General features: G+C 50.8%; 1 protein-coding gene across 2 annotated transcripts in view; it reads left to right on the forward strand.

The window, feature by feature from the left end:
• Window positions 1-12464, forward strand: part of ELFN1 (extracellular leucine rich repeat and fibronectin type III domain containing 1) — a 104347-nt gene extending 91883 nt beyond the window's left edge. For both annotated transcript variants that reach the window (XM_038151355.1, XM_038151356.1), the window contains exon 4: window positions 8805-12464. In XM_038151355.1, coding sequence (XP_038007283.1) covers window positions 9244-11634 — 2391 coding nt within the window. In that variant the 5' untranslated portion in view covers window positions 8805-9243 and the 3' untranslated portion in view covers window positions 11635-12464. The remainder of the gene's footprint in view (window positions 1-8804) is intronic.
• The last annotated feature ends 9469 nt before the right edge of the window (window positions 12465-21933 follow it).

The raw sequence follows: 21933 nt of genomic DNA on the forward strand, positions 1-21933 counted from the left end.
TAGCAATCATTAAACAAAAAGAGCTGGCAAAAAGAAGCCTGAGGTGAAAAGCAGCTATTTCTGCCAGAAAAAAAATTAAAACTATTTAGACATACAGAAAGTCATTTATTACTGTGAAGTCCTCCCTCCACCTGGGGTTTAAATCTCATTACAGTTTGTCCAAAACAGATGTTACCCTTTAGCAGTAGATTATTAACAATAAACTCCAATCCTCCAAAGAGGGTAGGTGTTTTGGGTTCACTTGCTTTTTCAGCTTGGGTAACCTCCACAGGAAATGTTTGGGAAAAGGACGGGCAATCCAAACACTGGCACAGCTCCCTGCTTCTGTTGTCTTGGACTCCAGAGTTTCTTTCCGCTCTCCATATCCTCTGGACAAGCAGGGAAACACAGAGGCCCAGAGAGTGGCCACAGACCTGGCTGAGGGGCAGCCAGGATGCTGAGCAAGGGCTTTGTGAGCTGCGAGCCCATGCTAACACACCAGCAGCTCCCACTGCTGCTTTTCCACCATCACTTTGGCACGTGCCCAGACAAAAACAGTTCCTTTTGGAGTCTAGCATGTGCACAACCCATTTTTACAAGCTTCTCTGCATCTGGCCACACACTTTTAGGCAGAAGGCTGTTTGGTTCAGCTTTAGGCATGCTGGCACTGTAAAGGAAACCCAGTGGTCCCTCATCCCTGTAGCTGAGTATCCTCTGTGGGCAAAGATGGGCTTTGCTTGCTCCCACCAGTGCATGGGCATGCTCCAGTGGGAAATCAAGTTTCTCTTGAGAGAAACACTGCCTGGCACCATGTTTAACCAGCCAAGCCCACAGTGGAGTATCTGTGTTCTGTTTAGATTTAGCATAATAAAGATACCTGCTCAGGAACCTAGGAGCCTTTAAATCATGCTGTAAACATAATCAAATGAGACATTAATATCAGCTCCAAACACTTATGGCCATCTGGCTGTCCAGCCATCTCCCTGACCATCTCAGGTAGCAGGAGGCACATTCCCAGTGTTCTCCAGAGACACTGCTAAATAGATGTTCTCACAATGCCTCTCAGCATGCCTGGGAAGGCAGTGAGAACCAGCTATTTTGGGACTGTTGATGGTGAAGCCAGTACCAGCATCTCAGGGCTGCCTCAGAAAACTCTTTTTGCTCTCTGTACAATTTTTCCTGCACCCCAAGGGAAGCATCAAGAGCTCTCCTGAGCCATGTACGTCTGTGAGTACTTATTGCTGAAGAGAATCTTTCCTCAGCACAGCACATCTCAGGCCTTCAGGCTTCACAGCTTGTACTCAATCCCTTCCTGGAGCCCTGAGGGGCCCAAGGAGAGCCCCAAGAAATCAGTGTACTCACCTCCCTACAGGTGCAGGGTATTCTTGGGATGAATCTGGTGCACATCCTTTCACGTTGTGTCAAAGGCACGATGGAATAACTGCAGGGGCTGTGCTGGTTGGGAAGAAAAGGCTGTAATTCATGGCTGAAATTAAACCATTAAAGAGCAGCTGAGGTGAATAAATGCACACAGACATCTAGTGGACTCTGCCCTCTGCCAGAGGGTGCAGTCATTGCTGCCTCACATCCCTGAGCCTCCTCATGTGCTAATCTGTGCCAGCCCCTCGTCCTCTCACTTCCATCCTAGCTGGAGCACAGACCTGCAGCATCCTGCAACATCCACCACCACCAGGCTGGGACCACTGACCCACCGCCCAAATATCCAAATAAATGGATATTTGTTTGTAGTCTGGCTGTCTGACCCATGAGTAGTGTCCTATTAAAAAATAAAAAATAAAAAGGTGGCTGCGTATTTCCACTGCTGAAACAACAGACCCACAGCCTGATAAACTGCTTTTCTGTAGAAACACAGCATCTGTTTGGGTTAAGAGGGCAGGGTTGGAAATGTTGATGAGGACCTGAGTTGACCTAGGGAAGGGTCTCCTCCAAGAGTGGACCAATGTGAGCTGCTCCAGCAGAGCCACCTGCAGGAGCAGGGCTGTGATGGGTAAGCTGTATGTGCAAGGTGGTCATGCTTGGTTTCCTCTGCAATGCTGTTATCCTGAATAAACATTAGATTGGTTTTGGAGGGCTGCCCAGATGATCATTAACCTTCTCCTGGCCCATGATAAGAAACCAGCCTGCAGCACTGAGCTAAAATTAGGCTTGTAGGGCACTGGGGCTTGCCAGATATAGCAATATCTGGGCAGAAACCCCCTTCAGAAAGTGAATAGCCAGAGGGTCCAGCCTTAAGCTGAGTTTCTCAGCTCCAGAGGACCATTAAATCACCAGATAACCTGGGTTGGAAGAGACATCTGAAAGTCTCCAACCAGAAAAGCAGGACTAGCTTCCAAGGTGAGCGAGTCAGTGAGAGGTTAGCAGAGGAATTTGCTTACAGCACAGACATAACAATTCCTGTGTGCAGGACATGTGCTGATGGAAGGGTGAATTTTATTCTGCCTACCCAGAGATCACAGATCATGAAGTCCTTCATGAGCTGTGTGTTTTCTTGTCCATCTCTCAGCACTCAGCATTACAGCCTACCTAGAAGCTGTGATGTTGCACTGGCCAGAGACCCCTTCACAGAGGGGGAAGTGTTCTTCTGCAAATACAACCATAAAAAATATCAGAATGAAAAAGACACTTGCACCTCTAAAAATAATTTCTAGCAACTCACCATTTCACAGATCCATCCCCAGATTTTCCCCTGTGTAAAAGTGGGTTTTCCCGTCTGGGAGGCAAAGGGTTATGCAGGCTTCCTGCAAAAATAAATTAATGAATGAAAGCAGTAAAGCCCTTTTCCAAAGAGCAGCAAAGATCTGAGTGAGGATGACAATGCAGGGGAGACAAGGCTCAGCTCAGATGGTCACTGCTGAGGAACACCAGCAGCTCCACTTCCCACCGTGGGGCTGGCTCCTTCCATGGCATCGGTGCTGGAAAAACATCCTTTGATCTTCAGCACTATTTACAGGGGGAAAAGGGACTCTTGCTTCCACACCAGACCTCTGCTTTTCCCAGCCTACCATCAGCATAACCATCCCATAATGAAGCTGTGATTCAGACTGATTATTTCTAAGGAAAAATCCCATCAAGAAAGTATTAGAGAGGCTTTCTCCCATGGAAACACATCTTTCTTATTGCTAGAGTGGTACCTGATCAGAGCTCTTACTTCTCTACCTTCCCTAAAATGTTCTTCTTCTTCATCTTCCCCTAACTCTGTCTCTCTCAGCACATTTCTCAGCTCCTTGAGGGCTCAGCTGCTCTGTCAGGGGCTGGAGCTGATGTTCCACTGCAGCTCGTGCTGATGGTTTGGAAGGCTGGTTTAATGCACAGGTACCCCAGCTGGGCTTAAGAGGTTGCTCACCAAGAAGATCATTTATGCATTTACTTAAACTCAGCAGAGGCTTCTGCTCAGCAGCCCACAGCAGCATGAGATAGGGTTGTCATCTCAACAGACCCTGGAAACCAAGCAGCATGAGATGGATGTAAATGATTTCAGACTGCAGCTGAGTAACAGCAGAATAGTCTTATTTTCTGAAATCCCAACAGTTTGTCTTGAAAATGTTGTCATTTTAAACCAGAATTTATCTTGCCGTAGAAAAAAAGTTTCTTAAAAATGTTGGTGCAAATAAGGTCTGTTCTGGCAATTCTCAGGCTGCAGCTCTGGCCTCATCCTGGCTTTTGGAGGCACAGTGGCTTTGAACTAGGGCTCCCCTCAGATACAAAGTTTACTGCTAAATTAAATGGGATTGAATATCAGCTTCCACTAAAAATCATAACTTTTTCAATCAAGGTTAAAATAGGAATAAGCCTAGGAGAGATTGGCCCCAGCACCACACAGAGCCCATGAGCGTTGACATACTGGTAATAGTAATGTCCCTGTATTCAGAACAAGCATGTAATTTCTCTTTGTTTCTCCCAGTGTCTCCCAGAAAAGTTATCTCTTTGCCATCCCTCCCACCTGGATACTTGTCACACAGTCTGTGACCTGCCAGAGCCCCAGTAAAAGCTATCCTGGATGCAATGCTGAGCACTTGTCTCTCAGCCTCCCCTTCACCTCTCTGCTTCATTCCTTCTTAATCTCTCCTCAAACCTCAGTGGGAAATATATCTCTTCTCCCTTGCCTGTTTTTCTTAAATAATAAATAATAGCAGGAGAGAGAGTAGCATTGACTGGAGAACTCTATTATCTAACACTGTGAGGCGTTTGGGAATAAGGTTGGGATGCACAAAATGCTGCCTAAGCCCTGTCAGTGAAGGGACCAGGGTGTCTGGATATAAAATGAACTTGAATTTTACTGGCCTGAGCATTTTTGTGATCCAGGGAGGTTTTGATTCTGACCAACATCACCCAGCAGGAGTCATGGAGCAAAGACCAGGAGTGTGAATGAGGGAAAAGCTGCCTGGAAGCCTCCTTTCCCCACCTGACATATAGAGGATGGACATTGGCTATTTACAGGTGATTTCATCACTATTAAAGGTTTCATCTGCCATCTTTAGAGCTGCCTCTCCAGATTATCTTACACATAATGAAGAACCAAGGTTCACTTTAAAATCTGGTTTCTGTTAGCCAAATTTTCCCTTCCCCTCTGTTTGGGTGACCAAACACTCATGTTTGTAATGTAGCACTCCCATTTTCCTGTGGCTCTCTTTGTAGTGGGGATAATTTTTTGATGAAACAGCCCAAGTGGCTGTGAAAGGGGATCTAAGAGAAGCCGGAGATGGAGCAGCTAGGGAAAAGGAAGTTGTGGAGATGCAGAAATGCCAAGGAGAGGAGCACTGCTGTGTGTATACTCACGCACACGCATGCGTAATCTTGTGTTCCCTCAGCAAATGTAATCCACAGTTTGAAATAACTCATTCAGTAGAATAACAAAATTAGGAACTGAGTGCCAGCTCTCTTCCCAGCCCCCACAGCTGCTTTGTTTGCTTCCTTGCAGCTGCTGCTCTGGTTTAATTTTCCAAGATGCCATTAGTTGGGAAATGGAAGCAAAAACTTCCCATTCAGCTTGCACTGGTTTTTGAAGCTCCAGCTTTTCCTTTTCCTTTCCACCTCCCTTGCTATGGGTTTTCAGCCAGGATAAGGATGCTGCTGCTCATCAAGGCAGGCTGCAGCCTCGAAATTCCAGCCATCCCTCTTTGCTGCTGGGTTGCTGACAGGGACCAGGGCTGGAGAAGCAGAGATGGGTAGGAGGGGAGCATATCCCAATCAGGGCTGAGGATTAGCAGGGAGAAGCATGGATCTGGGCTCCAGCAGAGATACTGGATACCAGAGGCAATGTGCTGGAGGAGCAAGGAGTGAGTGGTCATTGTCCCTTTGCTGGCCTCTGTTAGGCACAAACCCCAAAAACCCAGCATCATCTCTGCTGGTCAAACCATTCTGCCTCCTGGGAGCAGAAGGAAAGGGAATTGCAGCAGTGTCTGCAGGGCCCAGGAAACTGTGCAGGAATGATGCTGGATTTTCCTGGGTGGCTACCATGGCCTTGTCATGTCTGTGGCCTGTTGTCATTGTCACCATGGTGCCACACTTCAAGATATTCTGACTGAGATTAAACCCATCATTCCAAAGCATGTCTATTGTTATTCCACACTCTCTTCATTCCTTCCTTTTTCTTCCTTCTACAGCAGAAAAAGAGACCCCAAAATTACCACTTTCCTTGTTGCTTTTCATGTGAGACTTTTGCTGGTTTATTCCCAGGTTTTCTCAACTCTGTAGGGGTTCAGAGGACTGGAAAAAGTGATGTGTAATTGTGTTACCAGGAGAATAAACTCAGGACAACTGGGCAAAGATGAATCAGGCAGGCAAGAGAGTTATACCACTAGATCCTTGCAGGATGCTTGGTGCTGGTGTTGCTTGGGCACACACCCACACCCACCACGGGCTGGGATGGAGGCTCTCAGGAGCCAGCAAGATGAACAATTATGCCTTTTGTTCAAAGCAACAAGACCCACTTCTCCACTCGCCAGTCATGTCTGAGAATCTAATAAAAAGGGAGATTAGCCCCTCTTTCCTCTCTCACATCTCCTTAATGCTGTCATTTTATTCACACTTTGTAAAGCAAATAAACCAGCAAATTGCTTGCTTTAATGAGCTGAAATTAAACTCGGGCTGCTGATAAAATGCCATTTCTCCTTTCTGTTGTTGGGAAGGACCTGGCTGATAGGCAATGTATGGGAAATAAGAGAAAACATACAGTGGGAGACTTACTGGACGTGTTTGAGTCATTTACTGCTGCTCTTCTTCATCCTCAGCACCTCCAATTCGATGGGGGAAGCACAAGGGTGCTGTAGGGGAAGGCTGTAGGGGATCAGCCTGGCAAGATCTGTGGGGAGTCTGTCTCTGTTCCTTGCTCATGAATGGTCCCACTGCACAAATTTCCTCTGTGAGGAAAAGGCTGGTTTGGCTCTGCAGAGCCTTCCCAAACCCAGGTTTGCCCAGACAGGGGTGGTTGGGTCACAGTGGGAGATGGAGGGGGCAGAATAAATGCTTGCTGAAGAGAATATGCCAAGTGCATCCCTTCCTGCTGCCTGTGCTGGGTTTGGCAGGGCTTCCCTTGCCTGCAGGAATCCACAAGTCCACGGAGGAGGACAGGGAGATGCTGGAGCAGGGAAGTGCCACCCCAAAGGGACAATATAAGCCATTGCTTATGGCTCTGCAGGCCAGGAATGCCCTCATCCCACACCCTTAGGGGCAATGCACATCCCCACAGGATGCAGGAGGAGCTGGACACCAAGCCGCTCCCTGTGGCAGAGGAGAGCTGGCACACCTAGTGAGAAATTCTCCACCTGCAACACAATGGTGTGTGCTGGGATTTTCACCCCAAAAAGAGGAGCTCAGGGCACTTTGCTTCAGTCTCCCCCCAGCTCGTGAAGTGCTATCGTTATCTCACGGTACCAGAGAGGAGGCTGGAGTGCAGAGAGGTTAATTGAGTTGTCTAACACCAGAGGGATGTAGCAGCAGACGTGTTTCAGTCTGGCACTGCAGCCTGTGTCTCTGTGGGGGTGGCAAGGGGGGGCACTCACCTGCAATCTGCCAGGGAGCACAGTCCCACTTCCTTCCTCGCTGGCTCCGAGGTTTCAGCTATGTTAAAATGGACTTGCAAGTATTGCCAGAGCATCTCAGGACAATGACAGCACAAGGTGGCTGGAAAGTCTCATGTGCAGAGGTCTTGTGTCATTTATGTAATGGAAACTCAACTGTCACCAGGAAACAGACTCATTGGTCACAATCCAACCAAATAAACTGTTTTCCTGCTTATTAGTACTGGCCTGTTTACCAAGGTATGAACTGAATGGTCGACAGGGGTCTCTGCAGTGAAATATGCTCTCCTTTCCTGCTGGTATTGTGGCTGGAAAAAAACCCTGGTTTCTTTGGGACAAGGGTCAGAGTATACATCCGCCTCTAAACAATCAGCCCCACATGATTTTCAGGCATGTAGCACCAAGAACAGTCCAGCCTGAGCACTGTAAAATGGTCTGGAAAACTGTTTCTGGGTTTATAGTATTTTTCAGATTTAATGAAAGAAAATTTGGATGTAAGATGTGGTCATACCTCCTTCACAACTTCCCAAGAAACCTGCAGTTCTTACCAGCTCTGTTTCCAAGGAGTATTGGTGGTGCCTTCCCTGGCTTCTACAGTCTGCCCTTGGACAAAGGAAACAAACAGGGCTCCTGTTCCCAAAAAAGTTCAATGAAGGATTTTCCTAGCTAGGCCATGATGATTTTTCTCCATTTGTGGGCCACTCCATCTCTGCTACAACATCTCGCTGCATCCATCCTACCAGCCCAGAGTTCCTTTTTGCAGTAGAGATACCCACAGATGATGTTTTCACTATCTTGTGGAAAAGCATGACCCAGGAGATGCTGGTGCTCATGCATTTCCCACCTCTCCACTTTTGCCTTCCTGTTTCCCTAAGAAATCAGAAAAAGAAGTAAGAGCTGTTCATGGAAATTTATGCTTAGTCAAAAATTTAGGGGGGTGGGAGGGAAATGGAAAATGTGAGCCAGAAATTAGTTTCTCTGTGGGGAGTGAGGCTGCTGGAAAGTGAAGACTTTTCCTAGTCTTCCAACAGCTGTTTCTGGCTGGGGAGGGTCTTGTCCCATCCTCTGCAAATGCTCTTGTTATGGCACTGAGTGTTTGCTGGTTTCCCACACCTCTGCATCATTTCACCTGGGAAGGGAGAGCCTTGGAGAAAGGCAGCAAGCCCCCAGCAGGGACAAGGACACTGCGTGGTTCACAGCCACACCAGTGGGTTTTGCAAAGGTTCCCAGAAGCAGGACAAGTGTTTGACGCTGGGCTGCGTCCCAGATGCCACATGGCAGTGCAGGCAGAGAGACACGGTGTCCTCGACCAGCACCCTTTGTGTGGGCACTGCTGCCACGCACACCAGCACATGAGACAGCCAGGATTCCCCTCAGCAAAACGCTGCAGCATCAAATCTACATCAGAGCAAGTTGTCTAGACTTCATCTGCTCTCAGCCGAGAGGAACAGACACTTCTGGGGCATCACTCCTCTCCTCCTCAGGTAGACACCTAAATAGGTCAGACAAACGTTGTGCTGGATGTGTGTTGGTCTCTCAACTGCCAAAAAAGTGGTGCTGGACAAGGGCTCAGAGGGCCACCTCAATGGTCAGTGACCACCTCTCCTTGTGCTGTCAAACAGTGCTGGTGGCAGCCAAATAAACCAAAGGCTCCTTGAAAGGTGGCTGCCAGAATGAGAAGGCGAGTGCCTAACTAAGAGGGGAGTTGGATGGATCTCCGACGCCTCTGACTGCTGACTGTCTTTGCTTTGTGCTTAGCTTGTGCTTGTGTTTTGTTTTGAGCAGGTGAGCCGGGGGACCGAGCGGGGACAGCCAAACACACGGAGGCACAGGGAGATGGGGACCAGCGCCACGATGTGCAGCAAAAAGAAAACGAGGAGAAGTACTATAAAAAATGAGAGGAAGGCTTGTCTCTAAGTCTGAGCAACTCCTCTGCACAGGCACTTAACTTCATGACTCCCTCCTCGAGATGCCGGAGGCTTGGTGATGTGGGACCAGCCTCAGCCACCAAGGCCTTGGTAGCAGCCCCTGGCTGCTGGCTGCCGAGTACCGTGGGCACCGAGGTCCGCTTTCCCCACGGACACTTCCCTCCCGTCTCTGAGCCATGAGGAGAAGGGAGAGGCAAGCAAAGCTGCCGAAGGAGCACTAGCCCACACCTTCCCAGCCCCTGTCCTGTTCCCCGCTTCCAGCAGACCAGGAGCCCTTCTCCGTGCTGCCCTTCCAGATGGCAGGTCGCCGGTGGGCCGCGACGTCAGCCCTCTGCATGTGCGTGGCGGCCGTGTCCCTCCTGCACGCCGGCGGGGTGCGGGCAGACTGCTGGCTCATCGAGGGGGACAAGGGCTTCGTCTGGTTGGCCATCTGCAGCCAAAACCAGCCCCCCTACGAGTCCATCCCCCAGCAGATCAACAGCACCATCGTGGACTTGCGGCTGAACGACAACAAGATCAAGAGCGTGCAGTACGCCTCGCTCAGCCGCTTCGGCAACCTGACATACCTCAACCTGACGAAGAACGAGATCTCCTACATCGAGGACGGTGCCTTTTCAGGACAGTTCAACCTCCAGGTGCTGCAGCTGGGTTACAACCGACTGAGGAACCTCACCGAGGGCATCCTCCGGGGCCTGGGGAAGCTGGAGTACCTCTATCTCCAGGCCAACCTCATCGAGACCGTCACCCCCAATGCCTTCTGGGAGTGCCCCAACATAGTGAACATTGACCTGTCCATGAACAGGATCCAGAGACTGGACAGCAACACTTTTCGGGGCCTAAACAAGCTCTCTGTCTGTGAACTCTACAGTAACCCCTTCTACTGCTCCTGCGAGCTCCTCGGCTTCCTGCAATGGCTGGAGGCTTTCACCAACATGACACGCACCTACGACCGGATGCAGTGCGACTCCCCACCCGACTACATGGGCTACTACTTGTTAGGCCAAGGCCGGACTGGCTACCGCAATGCTCTGAGCATGCTTTCTTCCCTTTGCACTGGTGGCTCCTACACTGTGATCCCTCGTTTTATCCCTCCCAGGTACCAGGTGACCACGGTGCCCTCTGAAAGCCCCTGCTCCGAGGAGGAGTGCTCCTCCGGCGACGGCACGACGCCGCAGTTCTCCCTGTTCACGCCCATCGGTGAGACGGAGGTGCGCCCCAACATCCAGGTGAAGCACCTCAACCACAACTCGGCCGTCCTCACCGTGCAGATTCCCTACCCCTTCAGCAAGATGTACATCCTCTCCCAGTTCGAAAACGGCTTCTCCTCCATGATCACCAAGCTCAGGAAGAAGGAGGAGAACATCACCGTGAGCAACCTAGTAGCACAAAGAGATTACACCTACTGTGTAGTCTCTGTTCACCAGTACTCCAAGTACAACCACACCTGTGTCACCATCACCCCCACCAGACCCAACCGCAAGGAGCCGGTGCCCACCCCTTCCACTGCCACCCATTACATCATGACAATCCTGGGCTGTCTCTTTGGCATGGTGATTGTCCTGGGCGTGGTGTATTACTGCCTCCGGAAGAGGCGCCAGCAGGAGGAGAAGCACAAAAAGGCTGCTGGCAGCATGAAGAAGACCATCATCGAGCTGAAGTATGGGCCAGAAATGGAGACCACCAGCATCACCCAGCTGTCCCAGGGACAGATACTGGGTGGGGAGACAGTGACCCGCATCCCCTACCTACCTTCTGCTGGCGAGGTTGAGCAGTACAAGCTGATTGAGAGCAGCGAGACTCCCAAGGCCACCAAGGGCAACTACATGGAGGTGAGGACGGGTGAGCAGCCTGAGAGGCGAGACTGTGAGCTGTCCCTGCCACCAGACACGCAGGGCTCTGTGGCTGAGATCTCCACCATTGCCAAGGAGGTGGACAAGGTGAACCAGATCATCAACAACTGCATCGATGCCTTGAAATCCGAGTCCACCTCCTTCCAAGGGGTGAAGTCGGGGGCAGTCTCCACGGTGGAGCCTCAGCTGGTGCTCTTGTCAGAGCAGATCCCCAGCAAGCACGGATTCCTTTCCCCCGTCTACAAGGAAAGCTACAACCACCCTCTCCAGCGACACCACAGCATGGAGGCGGCCCCCAAACGCTCCAGCACCTCTTCCAGCGGCTCCATACGGAGCCCCAGGTCCTACCGCTCCGAGGGATCGGGCCACAAATCCGAAGCCAAATACATCGAGAAGACTTCCCCCACCACCGACACCATCCTCACTGTGACACCGGCCGCGGCCATCCTGCGGGCAGAGGCGGAGAAGATCCGCCAGTACAGCGAACACCGGCACTCGTACCCCAGCTCGCACCCAGGGGAGCAGCACGACAGCATGGGCGGGCGGAAGCCTTCCATCCTGGAGCCTCTGACCCGGCCTCGCCCCAGAGACCTGGCCTACTCCCAGCTCTCGCCTCAGTATCACAACCTGAGCTACACCTCCAGCCCAGAGTACACCTGCAAACCATCGCACAGCATCTGGGAGCGCTTCAAACTCAACCGCAAGCGGCACAAAGACGAGGAGGAGTACATGGCAGCCGGCCATGCCCTACGCAAAAAGGTCCAGTTTGCCAAAGACGAGGATCTTCACGACATCTTAGACTACTGGAAGGGCGTCTCTGCCCAGCAAAAGTCCTGAGTCCTCACACAACTCGTGACTTAACACACTAACTGGACCAAAAGAAATCCGCAGCAGCTATTTTTATTCAGACTGTCTTTGAAACAAAATAAAATTAAAAAAAAAAAAAAAGAGAATCAATAAAAAAATTAAAAGAGAGAACAAATAATGAAAAATCTATAAATATTCTATATAATATATACAGTGAGATATTAAAATGTCCTCACGTTGGTGAGACATGCACCAAATTTGAACGCAAACTTTGCAAACAAACAAACTGTGGAGTGGGAAAAAAAGAAAAAAGTTTTGTTTCATTTTGATTTTTTAAAAAAATATAAGAAAAAAGAAAAAATTGAATATAAAATGAAAATGAAAGAGCGGGCAGAGAGCTGAGGTCTGGCGTTTTCCAATATTGCATTGCATGAGTCCCTATTCCGTGATTTTGTGGATTCTTTGTGAACAGTTTGTGTTCTTCCTTCCTTCCCTTCCAAAATCAACAGCGACAAAAACAGCAACAAAAACCAAAAAGAGACCACAAGGAGCTCCATCTTTTGGGCTGTTTTTGCAAACGGAGTCTTCCAGTTTAGACTTTCACCCGGTTGAAGGCCCGTTCACATTTTCACTCACTAAGAGGTTTTACCACACATTGCATTGTAAACCGAAGTCGTTAATTGTACAGAGAAAAATTTCTATATTTGCAATGTTTGCTGTATAATGAGAGAGAGAGAGGAGAAAAAAAACAATACTACATCTACTAAAAAGAAAATATATATATATATATATCTATATTCACCTGTTTGTACCAGGTTTTAATCATGGATTTTAGAGAAAGAGATGGAGTTTTATTTGAAGGACTTTTTTGTTGGTTGGTTGGTTGATGGGATATCTTTTGGAGGGGGGGATGTTTGGATTTCTAAGTGTTTTGTTTTGATTTCTTCCACCAATTGTCTGTGTCCAAGTGCTCATCACTTCCAAGTGCATTGAATCAAAAAAAGGCTCGTACCCAGGAAAAAAGAATCCCTCACCTTATTCTAGGTGGGAGACCATCACCACCAGGAAGTGGGAAGGGGATGAGAAGTGAAGGGCTCTTGGCTGAGCAGGTGCCACCACGCAGTAGGATTTCTCCTACAAATCAGATGTTATTTGTCTCTGCCCCTACACAGATGTGTCTGGGCAGTGGTGGCCCTTGGGACCAGCCACTGAGGGGTGGATTATCCCCCCACTTTCAGGATGGGGAGCCAGTGATGGGTTAGAGCACAAAGCCTTTTGCTGCTCTGTGGAGAAGGAGAGAATGGAGGGGTGATTTTGCTTTTGAGGCAAAAGACACTCAGCATTTACAGCTTGCCCCACACTGGGACACCTTGGGGAGCCCCTGACCAGCCCCTGGCACTCTGAGACTGGAGGGGAAGGGGGGTGGTGGCTCTGTGTCAATGGGTCCACCCAAGCAGCCACATGCCCCTCAACCATTACGGGCCAATACTGTTCCAAGACTCCACAGCTGTTTGCCCCATCTCTAAAATACTCACATGAGGTGAGGAGGGAGGTGTTGAGGCCATGAAGGCACTTCCAGGCCACACTGGTGGCCAAAGGACACTTCTTGTCCTGATCAGCTCCAGCTGAGTCACAAGCCCCTACGTCTCACCCACCCATGACCAAGAAAAAGTGAGGGCTTCATGAGGATCTGAGAGCTGCCCTGCTCCCTGGTGGGTGTGTGGGAACCCAGGGAGCCAGCACAGTGAGGTGAGGTGCTAAGCTCCCCAGATGCAGCCCTCTGAGGCCCCGCTTCTTGCCAGAGTTTTTTCCCTTGCATCCTGCTCACAAGTCGCTTTGGATGGACATCCTGAGTCCTGATGGATGAGCACTAGGGCCCAGGAGCAAACCACATCCCATCCTGTTATTTCAATATTTCAAAGCGATTTTGACAGGTATTCTTGCAAAAGGTTATGTTTGTTCAGAAAGGAGCTGAGCCAGGAAGACACAGAGCAGGCTGGGAAGTGCACGAGTTCATTCCCCGTGGTTATTTGTGTAGACAACAAACCATTAGCAGGATTTCATAATAAAAGGCAGGTAATTTCTCCAGGAATGCATTCACTCATCCTCCATCTCCTGCAGGTGCCCCAGATCCTGCCCACAGCACGCAGCTTCCCGGGGCTGTGTCCTGCTCACCAGGCAGTGAACAGGAGCTGGAGGGGGAGTTGGGGTTCACCTCTCTCTTGTTGAGCTCCCTCATGGCAGGTCCCTCCCCAGATCTCAGCTCCAGCACCTGGACCAAAGCAAACCTTTCAGCTGAAACAGCCTTTCCTTGCAAACCCTGAGTGCCTCCCCGTAGGACCATAGAATGGTTTGGGTTGGGAGGGACCTTCAAAATCATCTAGGATTATAAAATAAAAAGTCATCATCATTTAGTTCCAACTCCCCAGCCATGGGTGGGGATATCACCCACTAAGTCATGTTGCTCGAGATCCCAACCAGGAGAAATAAGAGTTGGTCAGCAAGGATGGAGGATGGAAACAGTACTGGGGCCTCCTGACACTGTTTCATGGTCTCACAGGATTCCTTATCAGGAGGCTGGGGTGGTCCAAAGTGATGGTAGCTCATGAGTTAATGTGGGCTCAGATGCTCCGGTGTTGACAGTCACTGATAGACACCCAAAGAGCTTCCTCAGCTGATCTCTGCACTGACACCATTCCCACACCAGTCTGGGAAAGGCACCAGGACCATCTCCACGGGACTGGGAGCAATGGCCCAGCCAGTGCAGTGTGAGGCCTCGCTGTGGAGCCAGCAGCCAGCAGCCAGCTCAGCTCTTTAGCTAGGGCCAATAATTTTGCTTCTCTGCCTCTGTTTCCTCCTCTGCGAATGCTTCCTTGTGGCATTGAGGGCACAGGCTGGCTGGGGAGGCTCAATTAATTAATTGGCTGTCTGTGAAGCCCATTTAGCTCCTAGAATAAAAGCTGCTATCGAAATGTAAAGCTGTTAGTGGTGTAAAACAGCAGGGGCAGATGAAATCAAAGCCTGATTCTGTTTTCACACCAGGATTTCACTGGTGATAAACCAACAGAGACCGACAGGAATGTGATACAGCAGTGCTGGCCTTTCTAAATTAAACACTTCCCACATGCAAACGGTCTGCAACTGGAAAAAAGGAGAATTAGAAAAAGTCTAGGCCCTTCTATCTCCAAGGTATCTCTAAGGCATCATCCAGTACCCCATTGCTCGTGGGGCCTCACCACAGGTCTCCAGATGGCTCCGGGGCTGCTGAGCACCTTCCAGCCCCTTGCCCTGCCTCCAAAGCAAGGTGCAGTTCTGGCAGCCATGCTCCACATCCCTTGGCAGGAGATGCCATAAAATGAGCTGTGAAAAAAGCCAGACAAGAAAAGGGAAGAGGTTCCACTGTCCCCAGGGCCACCACCCCATGGATGAGCTCCAGGGCTGGCTCTGCACGGGGCCTGGAGAGCTCTGTCCACAGCATTTCCATCCTTCCAAGGCAGCTGATTTACAGACCCCTCTGGGAACAGAGCAGGGATTTCATCATCTGTGACCTGCTGGGTGTTTTTGTTCTTTGTTTTGTCTCCTGTTCCACCACCAAAGCTCTCAAGCTGCTACTGCAAAGAGCAGTGATACCTTGTGCAGGCAGGCTGCTCCTGCTGCCCCAACTCATCCAAAGGAAGAGGGCTCCCCACCAAGCAGAAAGGAGAGGGCACAGGAAAGGCACGTTGGAGTGAAGAGGAGGGGAAGCTAGAGGAAAAAAAATCACAGTTTCCTGCAGTACTCATAGCCCTGGAGCTGTGGAAATGCATTCTGCTGCTGCCCTTTCTGTGTCCACAAAACTGCTGTTGTCTCAACAACCTGTCTTCAAGGGCAAAACCAAGGCAGCACTAAAAATCCTTCCTCTGATCCCTCCCCCAGCACCCCAGCAAGGACAGCCTCTAGTTGGGGAGTAAATCCAAGCCCACATTACCCATGGCTCAGTCCTCCCCCTGGCCCAGAGGCAGCAAAGGACCCTGCTATATGTTACAAAGCCTGTGTGGCATCCAGAGCCTGGATATTATTTAAAAACCTGTAAATTAGGACAGAAACATCCCTTTATATAGACATGCACCATTTAACCCTCAGGAATCCTGAGGGCACCTGCCAGCCCTGGTGTGCACATGGGGTGTCTCCATCTGTTGCAAAGCATGGCCTGTGGGACGGGCCAGGTTCACTGACAGATCCTGGAGCAGCGCAGGGTGGCAGTGGTGGCAGGCAGTGCCTGCCCAGCTCCCTCCCTCCCTGACGCAGCAAAGCATCGAGAGGGGAGCTGGGGGCTGCCTCCCTCTGCAGAGCTGGTGGAGGTGTGAACTGTCCCCTCCCTGCCCAGCATTTGAGCCTCCTGAGGGCTTCAGCTGAGTTTGCCATGAAACCAGGTGCAGCTCCCATGGGAGGGGTCTGTGGGGGTGCCGGGGGGCCCTAAGAAGAGAAGGTGCTCCATGCACCACCCTGACCAGACAACAGCCGGACTTCATTGGCTCTGCTCAAATCAAGCCTGCAGTGACCTGCAGTGCTTCCTGGGTGCTGGCACCTTTCCTAGGGCTGCCAGGGAGCCGTCCCTCTCCCAGCCTCGCTGATGCTTGTGGATCTGCCCATGAATCAACACCTGGGTGATGCCCAGGGCCTCTGGAGAGCCAGGGGCAAGCAGAGCCCTGGGCTCCAGCAGCCCAGCCAGCTCCTGCATGTTCCTTCGCTCCCAACTCCCCTCTGCCCTTCTTGAGGTCAGTCTTTCCCTCAGTCAGGGCTGGGTCTTGGTGAAACGAGAGCCCCAAACTCATCCCGGTGGCTCTGCAGAGATCGGGATCCTCACCCTCCCAGCCAGGCCCTGTCTCCAGCCGGGCTGTGGAGCCATAAATCACCTCGCCAGGAGCAGGGCCGGAGGACAGAGTGCTGCAGGTGGGCTCGTCACACAAATGCTTTGGGTGAGGAGGGGTCCGGGGAGGCAGCGGAAGGATGGGATGGGATGGGATGGGATGGGATGGGATGGGATGGGATGGGATGGATGCACTGCAGCGCAGCTGGACCGGACCCAGGAGCGCGGATCGATGAGGGTGATTGAAGCCAGCACGCACTGCGTTGGGATATTTTTAGCACAGCCAGCAGAGCAGGAATTTGGGAGCCCAAGTCAGAATTTATTTGCATCTGTGAGTGCTCGTCGGGGGAGGACTAACAACACCTCCCAGTGCGGGTGCAGCAGCGCCCTGCTCCTCGTTTTGGGACCTGCTCACCTTGGCTTCAGCCCCTCCTGGGTGCACATCGTGTCCCTCTCCTCTGCAGTGCCCTTTGGGGACAGTGACACCCCCCCAAGCTCGGAGCTGTGAGCACGTGGATGCACACGGACACAGGATGGGGACAGAGCAGAGAGGGGAGGGGATGGACTTGAGGGGATGAAAGGTTTATTTGGGAAAGGCATTGATCCTACCTTAAATGCACAGGACATGTGAACAGGTCTTGTAGCACGGCTGCAGCATTGCCATGGCCAGGCAGGTGTGGACTTCAGAGGTGCCCCAGCCTCTCCTCCAGCTCCTCTCTCCCATTTTCCTCACCACAGGCTTTCCACCATGGGCCCTGGGGCAGTTTTTCTCTGAGATTAAATTGTTCTCCAGAGAGAAGAATATAGCACATTTCATTTCCTTCACCTCCAGCCTCTGAGGCCAGCAGTGCCCAAGGCACTGAAGATGGTGAAGGTGCTGGTGGGCTTGGCCAGTGCTGCTGGAGAAACCAGCCCAACTCCTTGCCTTGGAGCAGTGACTTTAGCTTCACCTGAATTTACTTAGGCTCCAATTTTTTCTATCTCCTGTGTGTCACAGCTTCTGTTTTACCCCTCTCAGCCAGCTCACCAGCACCACCAGAAGGGTGGTGGAGAATATGCAAATGCTGCCTTGAGAGTTCTGCTCATTCCCACCTTCCCCTCAACCCTGCCCAGAACTTAATGGAGGGAGACCATTTGATCCAGAGTGAATCCAGTTTTCTGGACTCAGTTTCTTCTGTGCAAGGGATAAGAAGACACAGAAGTACCAAGGATGTGGATTTCATCACGTGGGGAGTAGCCAAGCAGCATATCAGTTTTTACTTTAGTTTTGCTGCCCTTTCTTTTGGTTCAAATTGGACGTGAACATGCCTGTATCCATCCCTCTGCAACCTCCCTGTCCCTGCAGGGTAACCAGAGGAGCCTGCCAAGTCTCCAAGTTTGTGTGTGTGCCTTTTCAATAATTCAGTGGGAATGTTAATCACAGGGTTGTGCTGTTGTTCCTGTACGAGCTTGATCACTTCTCACATCCCACCAACATCTGTTTTTTCACACTCAGCTCAGCTGTCTGGCAATAGCCATTTGCTGCTCACCTTTACTTGCCTTGCCATTAAAGAGCTCATTAATGCACTCCATCCTTGCTTTCTTTGGGACGAAAAGATTTCCATTTCTGTCTTTTATCAGCTTTCACATGGCTTACATCCTGTCCTCCCTTCATCATGCACTGCCCTTTTCTAATGAGCTCTTCTCTCCTGGTCTGTCTCATCCATTAAGATCTGTGAGCGTTGTCCCCTGCATTGTCTTGCTCATCTCCTGGGCTCTGCTCTGGGTCTATCATATTCCTCAGTGTTTTCAGCTGTGAAAGGAAGCAATCAGCCCCACACACAACATCCACATTTCCTCCCACCTCATTTGCTTTCCTAGCAGCCCTCCAGTCTGGCTCATCCCACCACAACATCCAGCCTTGACAGGCTCCTCCATCCTTGCAGAAGCCCCTGGCTGGCTTCACCTGATCAGCAGAAATGTGAGGGAATGCCTCAGTTTGTGTGTGGTGCCTGCAGGATGTCTCTGCTGGGGGCTTCTTGAATCTGCTCCTCTCTCTCAGCATTGCTTTTATGCAGCAGAGCTCTCCTTGGGCATCTCCTGCCTTGCAGTCAAGAGCTCCCAGCCCATCCAGATGCAGGAGGCCTCGCTGGTACTGCAAAAGCTCCTCTGTGGTCTCACAAGTAAACACTGGCACTCTTCATGTGATGCAGCTAAATTAATTAATCTTGTTCCACCACATTTGGAGCCTAGACACAAAGGTTTCCATTCCCTGAAGCTGGAGCTTAAAGTCTGCTTGTCCCAAAAGTGCCCTCCTGTCCACCTGGGATTTGTGTTGCAGTAAGATTGGAAGAGAGGCAGCAGAGCAGCTCTTGGGAGTAGCTCCAAGGGGCTGGCAGAGCCAAGAACCCCCTGGAAAAGTGGCCATGGGCACAAAACATCTGCCACCATCCAGCTGAAACATCCCTCATGTGTCCAGCTCAGCTTAGGCAGACAAAGAGCTTGTTGTGCACAAACCCAGTTGTGCTTTGGGTTTTTTCCCCAGCCATCTCAGGTGCTGCAATTTATTACCTCTCCATACAAACCTTTTCTTGCTCATATCCTCAGATCCCTCTGGCTGTAACAACACTCCCACCCACCACACAGGTTGCACACACACACATCTCTGCCCAGGAAATCCCAGGCAGAAGCACGGCAGTCCCAAGAATGACAAACTCTTCATGAGCTGATAGCTGACAAGCCCTGAGCTGCTCCACAGCTGCCTCCAGCCTTGCAGGGTGCCACAGCTCCTGAAAGAGCAATGCAGACACCAGTGCTGTGGGTATGGTATGGCAGCAGAGGCTGGGGAAGGCAGGTGCCTGGGGTGGCCTCTCCAAACCTATTTCCCTGGCAGAGCTCGCAGCCAGGGAGGACAGTGAGATGAGGGGTGGGCAGGCTTCTGATCTCCCCCCATCTCACACCTGGGTCCTGAAGACCAGACATGTCATGACAAGCACAGCTGTCAGGAGTGGAGAAGCAGAGATAGAGGTGCTGGAGCAGAGCTGGGAGCTCCAGAAACCACCTGAGATGGTGAAACACTTTTGGATACAGTTGTGAGACTCTTCTGGCTGAGGTGACTGAGAAGTCCCTGGCCCAGGGTGGCTTTGGAGAACAGCACACCCAGAAGAGCCCACCTGTGGCTGTGAAGGTCCATCCATCTCTGAAGCTGCCAGGGGGTGGATTCACCCACTGGTGAGAAGGCTGAGCCAGTCCCACTTTTCTGGAAAGCCACAGATGTACACGGGTGGAGATCCTGGTCTGATGGGAGAGATCAGCTGGGAGCACAGCACAAAGCCCTCACAAAGAAGAATAAACTAAAACATCACAAGATGCCAGCAAGTGGGAGGAGACAGCTTATCCAGGGAGCTAATTTAGCTGGAAGGAAATGGGAAGGATGCAAGATGTTCTCTTATTAAGAAAGAAAAACATCATGCAAGAGCAAGGAACCAGAGGCTGCAGTGCCTGACAGAAAGTGATGTGGATACATTCGAGTTTAAGAAGCCAAAGCAGAGCTGGGGCAGATTCTGGACCCAGAACAAAGGCTGTTTCTACCCAAGCTTGAGAGGCAAAGGTTAGGATGAGACTTGCAGAGACCTGGAAGCCACTGAGGTGGGTGAATTGTAAGTGGCACCGTGTTTAATCTGAGCAGAATGCATGAAACCAGATAATGTAATTGAAAGGGTTATTTAAAATGAGTATTCAGAGGGAAAAATAAAGCATTGCAGAAAAAAAAATACTTAGCACTTGTAATGTGCTTGGCATCTTCAAAAACTGGTCAGCCATTAACTCATTGCTCCTCTGCTCAGTCCAAAGGCTAATAAAAAGGGATGGTTCATTTAGTTATTTCACAGCTGAGCTTCTCAATAAGGCATGAGGAAGTGATTGCTACTCTCCAGCATGTTGGTAAATAAACAGTTGGAAGTAGGAAAATAGAAAATCCTCTCAGAGCTCAGTCACAGCTTCATGCTCAGCTCCTTCCTTCCTCACCTTGGGTTTGTCCAGACCAGACCTGTGACAGGGAGTTTGTCTGGAGGGCTGGCTGGGAGCATGCCACGGATGGGGGCCAGGCTTCCAACAGTTCCAGCACTTGGAGTCTGCTGCCCAGGAACTGCCCCTCTGCTCACACCCACATGAGCAGGGACATGGAATCTGCAGGGCACTTATCCATGGGGGGATGGGGAGGGAGACTGGGCTCAGAGAGACCCCACCCCTGGAGCCCAGTGGCCTTGGCAAGCACAGAGACTGAGGGAATCAGGCAGCCTTTTGGGCAGCAATGAAGAGGAAAGTATTTTCTATTTGTTTTAGTAAAGAAGCAAACAGTTCCTTTTGTGTTTGATGAGCAAGTGATTTCATAAACTCGTCAGGGAAAACATGACACACTTGCACCATGGTGATTGCCAGCCTCTTTTCTTGGCAGCACCACTGCAGGAGCAAAGAAGTGCCCAAGCAGCTGCCCCCCACACACTCCCCCAGCTGTCTGGGGGTGGCCAGGGGTCTGGGGGCTGCTCCTGGTCAGGCCTAAAGAGAAGCAGCCAAGAAGAGGAAGTGCTTGTTGGGATGAAGCCATTCAGCCTGACACATGTTCAGTCCCAGAATGGGTGAACAACAAACCCACTGCATGTCAGGCACTGCCAAAGGCTCCACATTGTGCCCCAGCTACAGTTGCTCACTCAAAACCAGCAGCCACTGGTTTTGCCATCCCCTTTGTGATGGTTTCTGGCCGTATCAGCTTAGACACCCACTACGACAGAGGCCTCATCCCTCCAGGGAAACAGAGCTGCTCTCAGCAGCTCAACTGGAGCAGCTCAGCTGGAGCAGCTGGCTCAGCTGCCCCCTGGTTTTTGTGCAGTTGTGCTCCAGACCCTGCTTTGCTGGGACACAGGTCTCTGAGACGCTGCTCCAGGTGTCCCAGACCCATGCCAGAGGGATTTCTCCACAGGGTCCCACCAGACTGTTCAAGGTCTCCAGCTCACTCTGAGCTGCTGGGACAGCAACCAGTAGAAGGCAATGGTTCACCCATGACCTGCCCAATCCCAATCCCAGCTATTTTTCCACCTCACTGTTGGGTGATCCAAGAGGGGTACTGCTTTACAGAAGAGACGCACAAGAATTCATCTCTGAAAGTATTTCTTGGGAAAAAATACATCCCCCCAGGACAGAGGGCTGAACTTGGCTTTTCTGGGACATGGTTAGCAGCAGAAGAGCCATCATCAAAAGCCTTTGGTGGAGACAGGGGGTGAGGGATCTTACATTCCTCTGGCTTTTTGCCCCAGGCACAGCCTCCTGCTCTCTCAGCTGTACTCGTGGGCTTTGTGCTTTCTTTCTCTTTCTTTAGGTTTTCTTCCTCTTAAAAGAAACATCCCCCAACTCTGCTGTGAGCACAGCTCTGTGGACCCTGTGCTGAGAGGATGAGCCAGGTGAGGCAGGAGGAGGTGAGCAGGGACTCCTCACCCCAGTGTTAT

Source organism: Motacilla alba, chromosome 14, assembly GCF_015832195.1.
Source record: "Motacilla alba alba isolate MOTALB_02 chromosome 14, Motacilla_alba_V1.0_pri, whole genome shotgun sequence".
Lineage (NCBI taxonomy): Eukaryota > Metazoa > Chordata > Aves > Passeriformes > Motacillidae > Motacilla > Motacilla alba.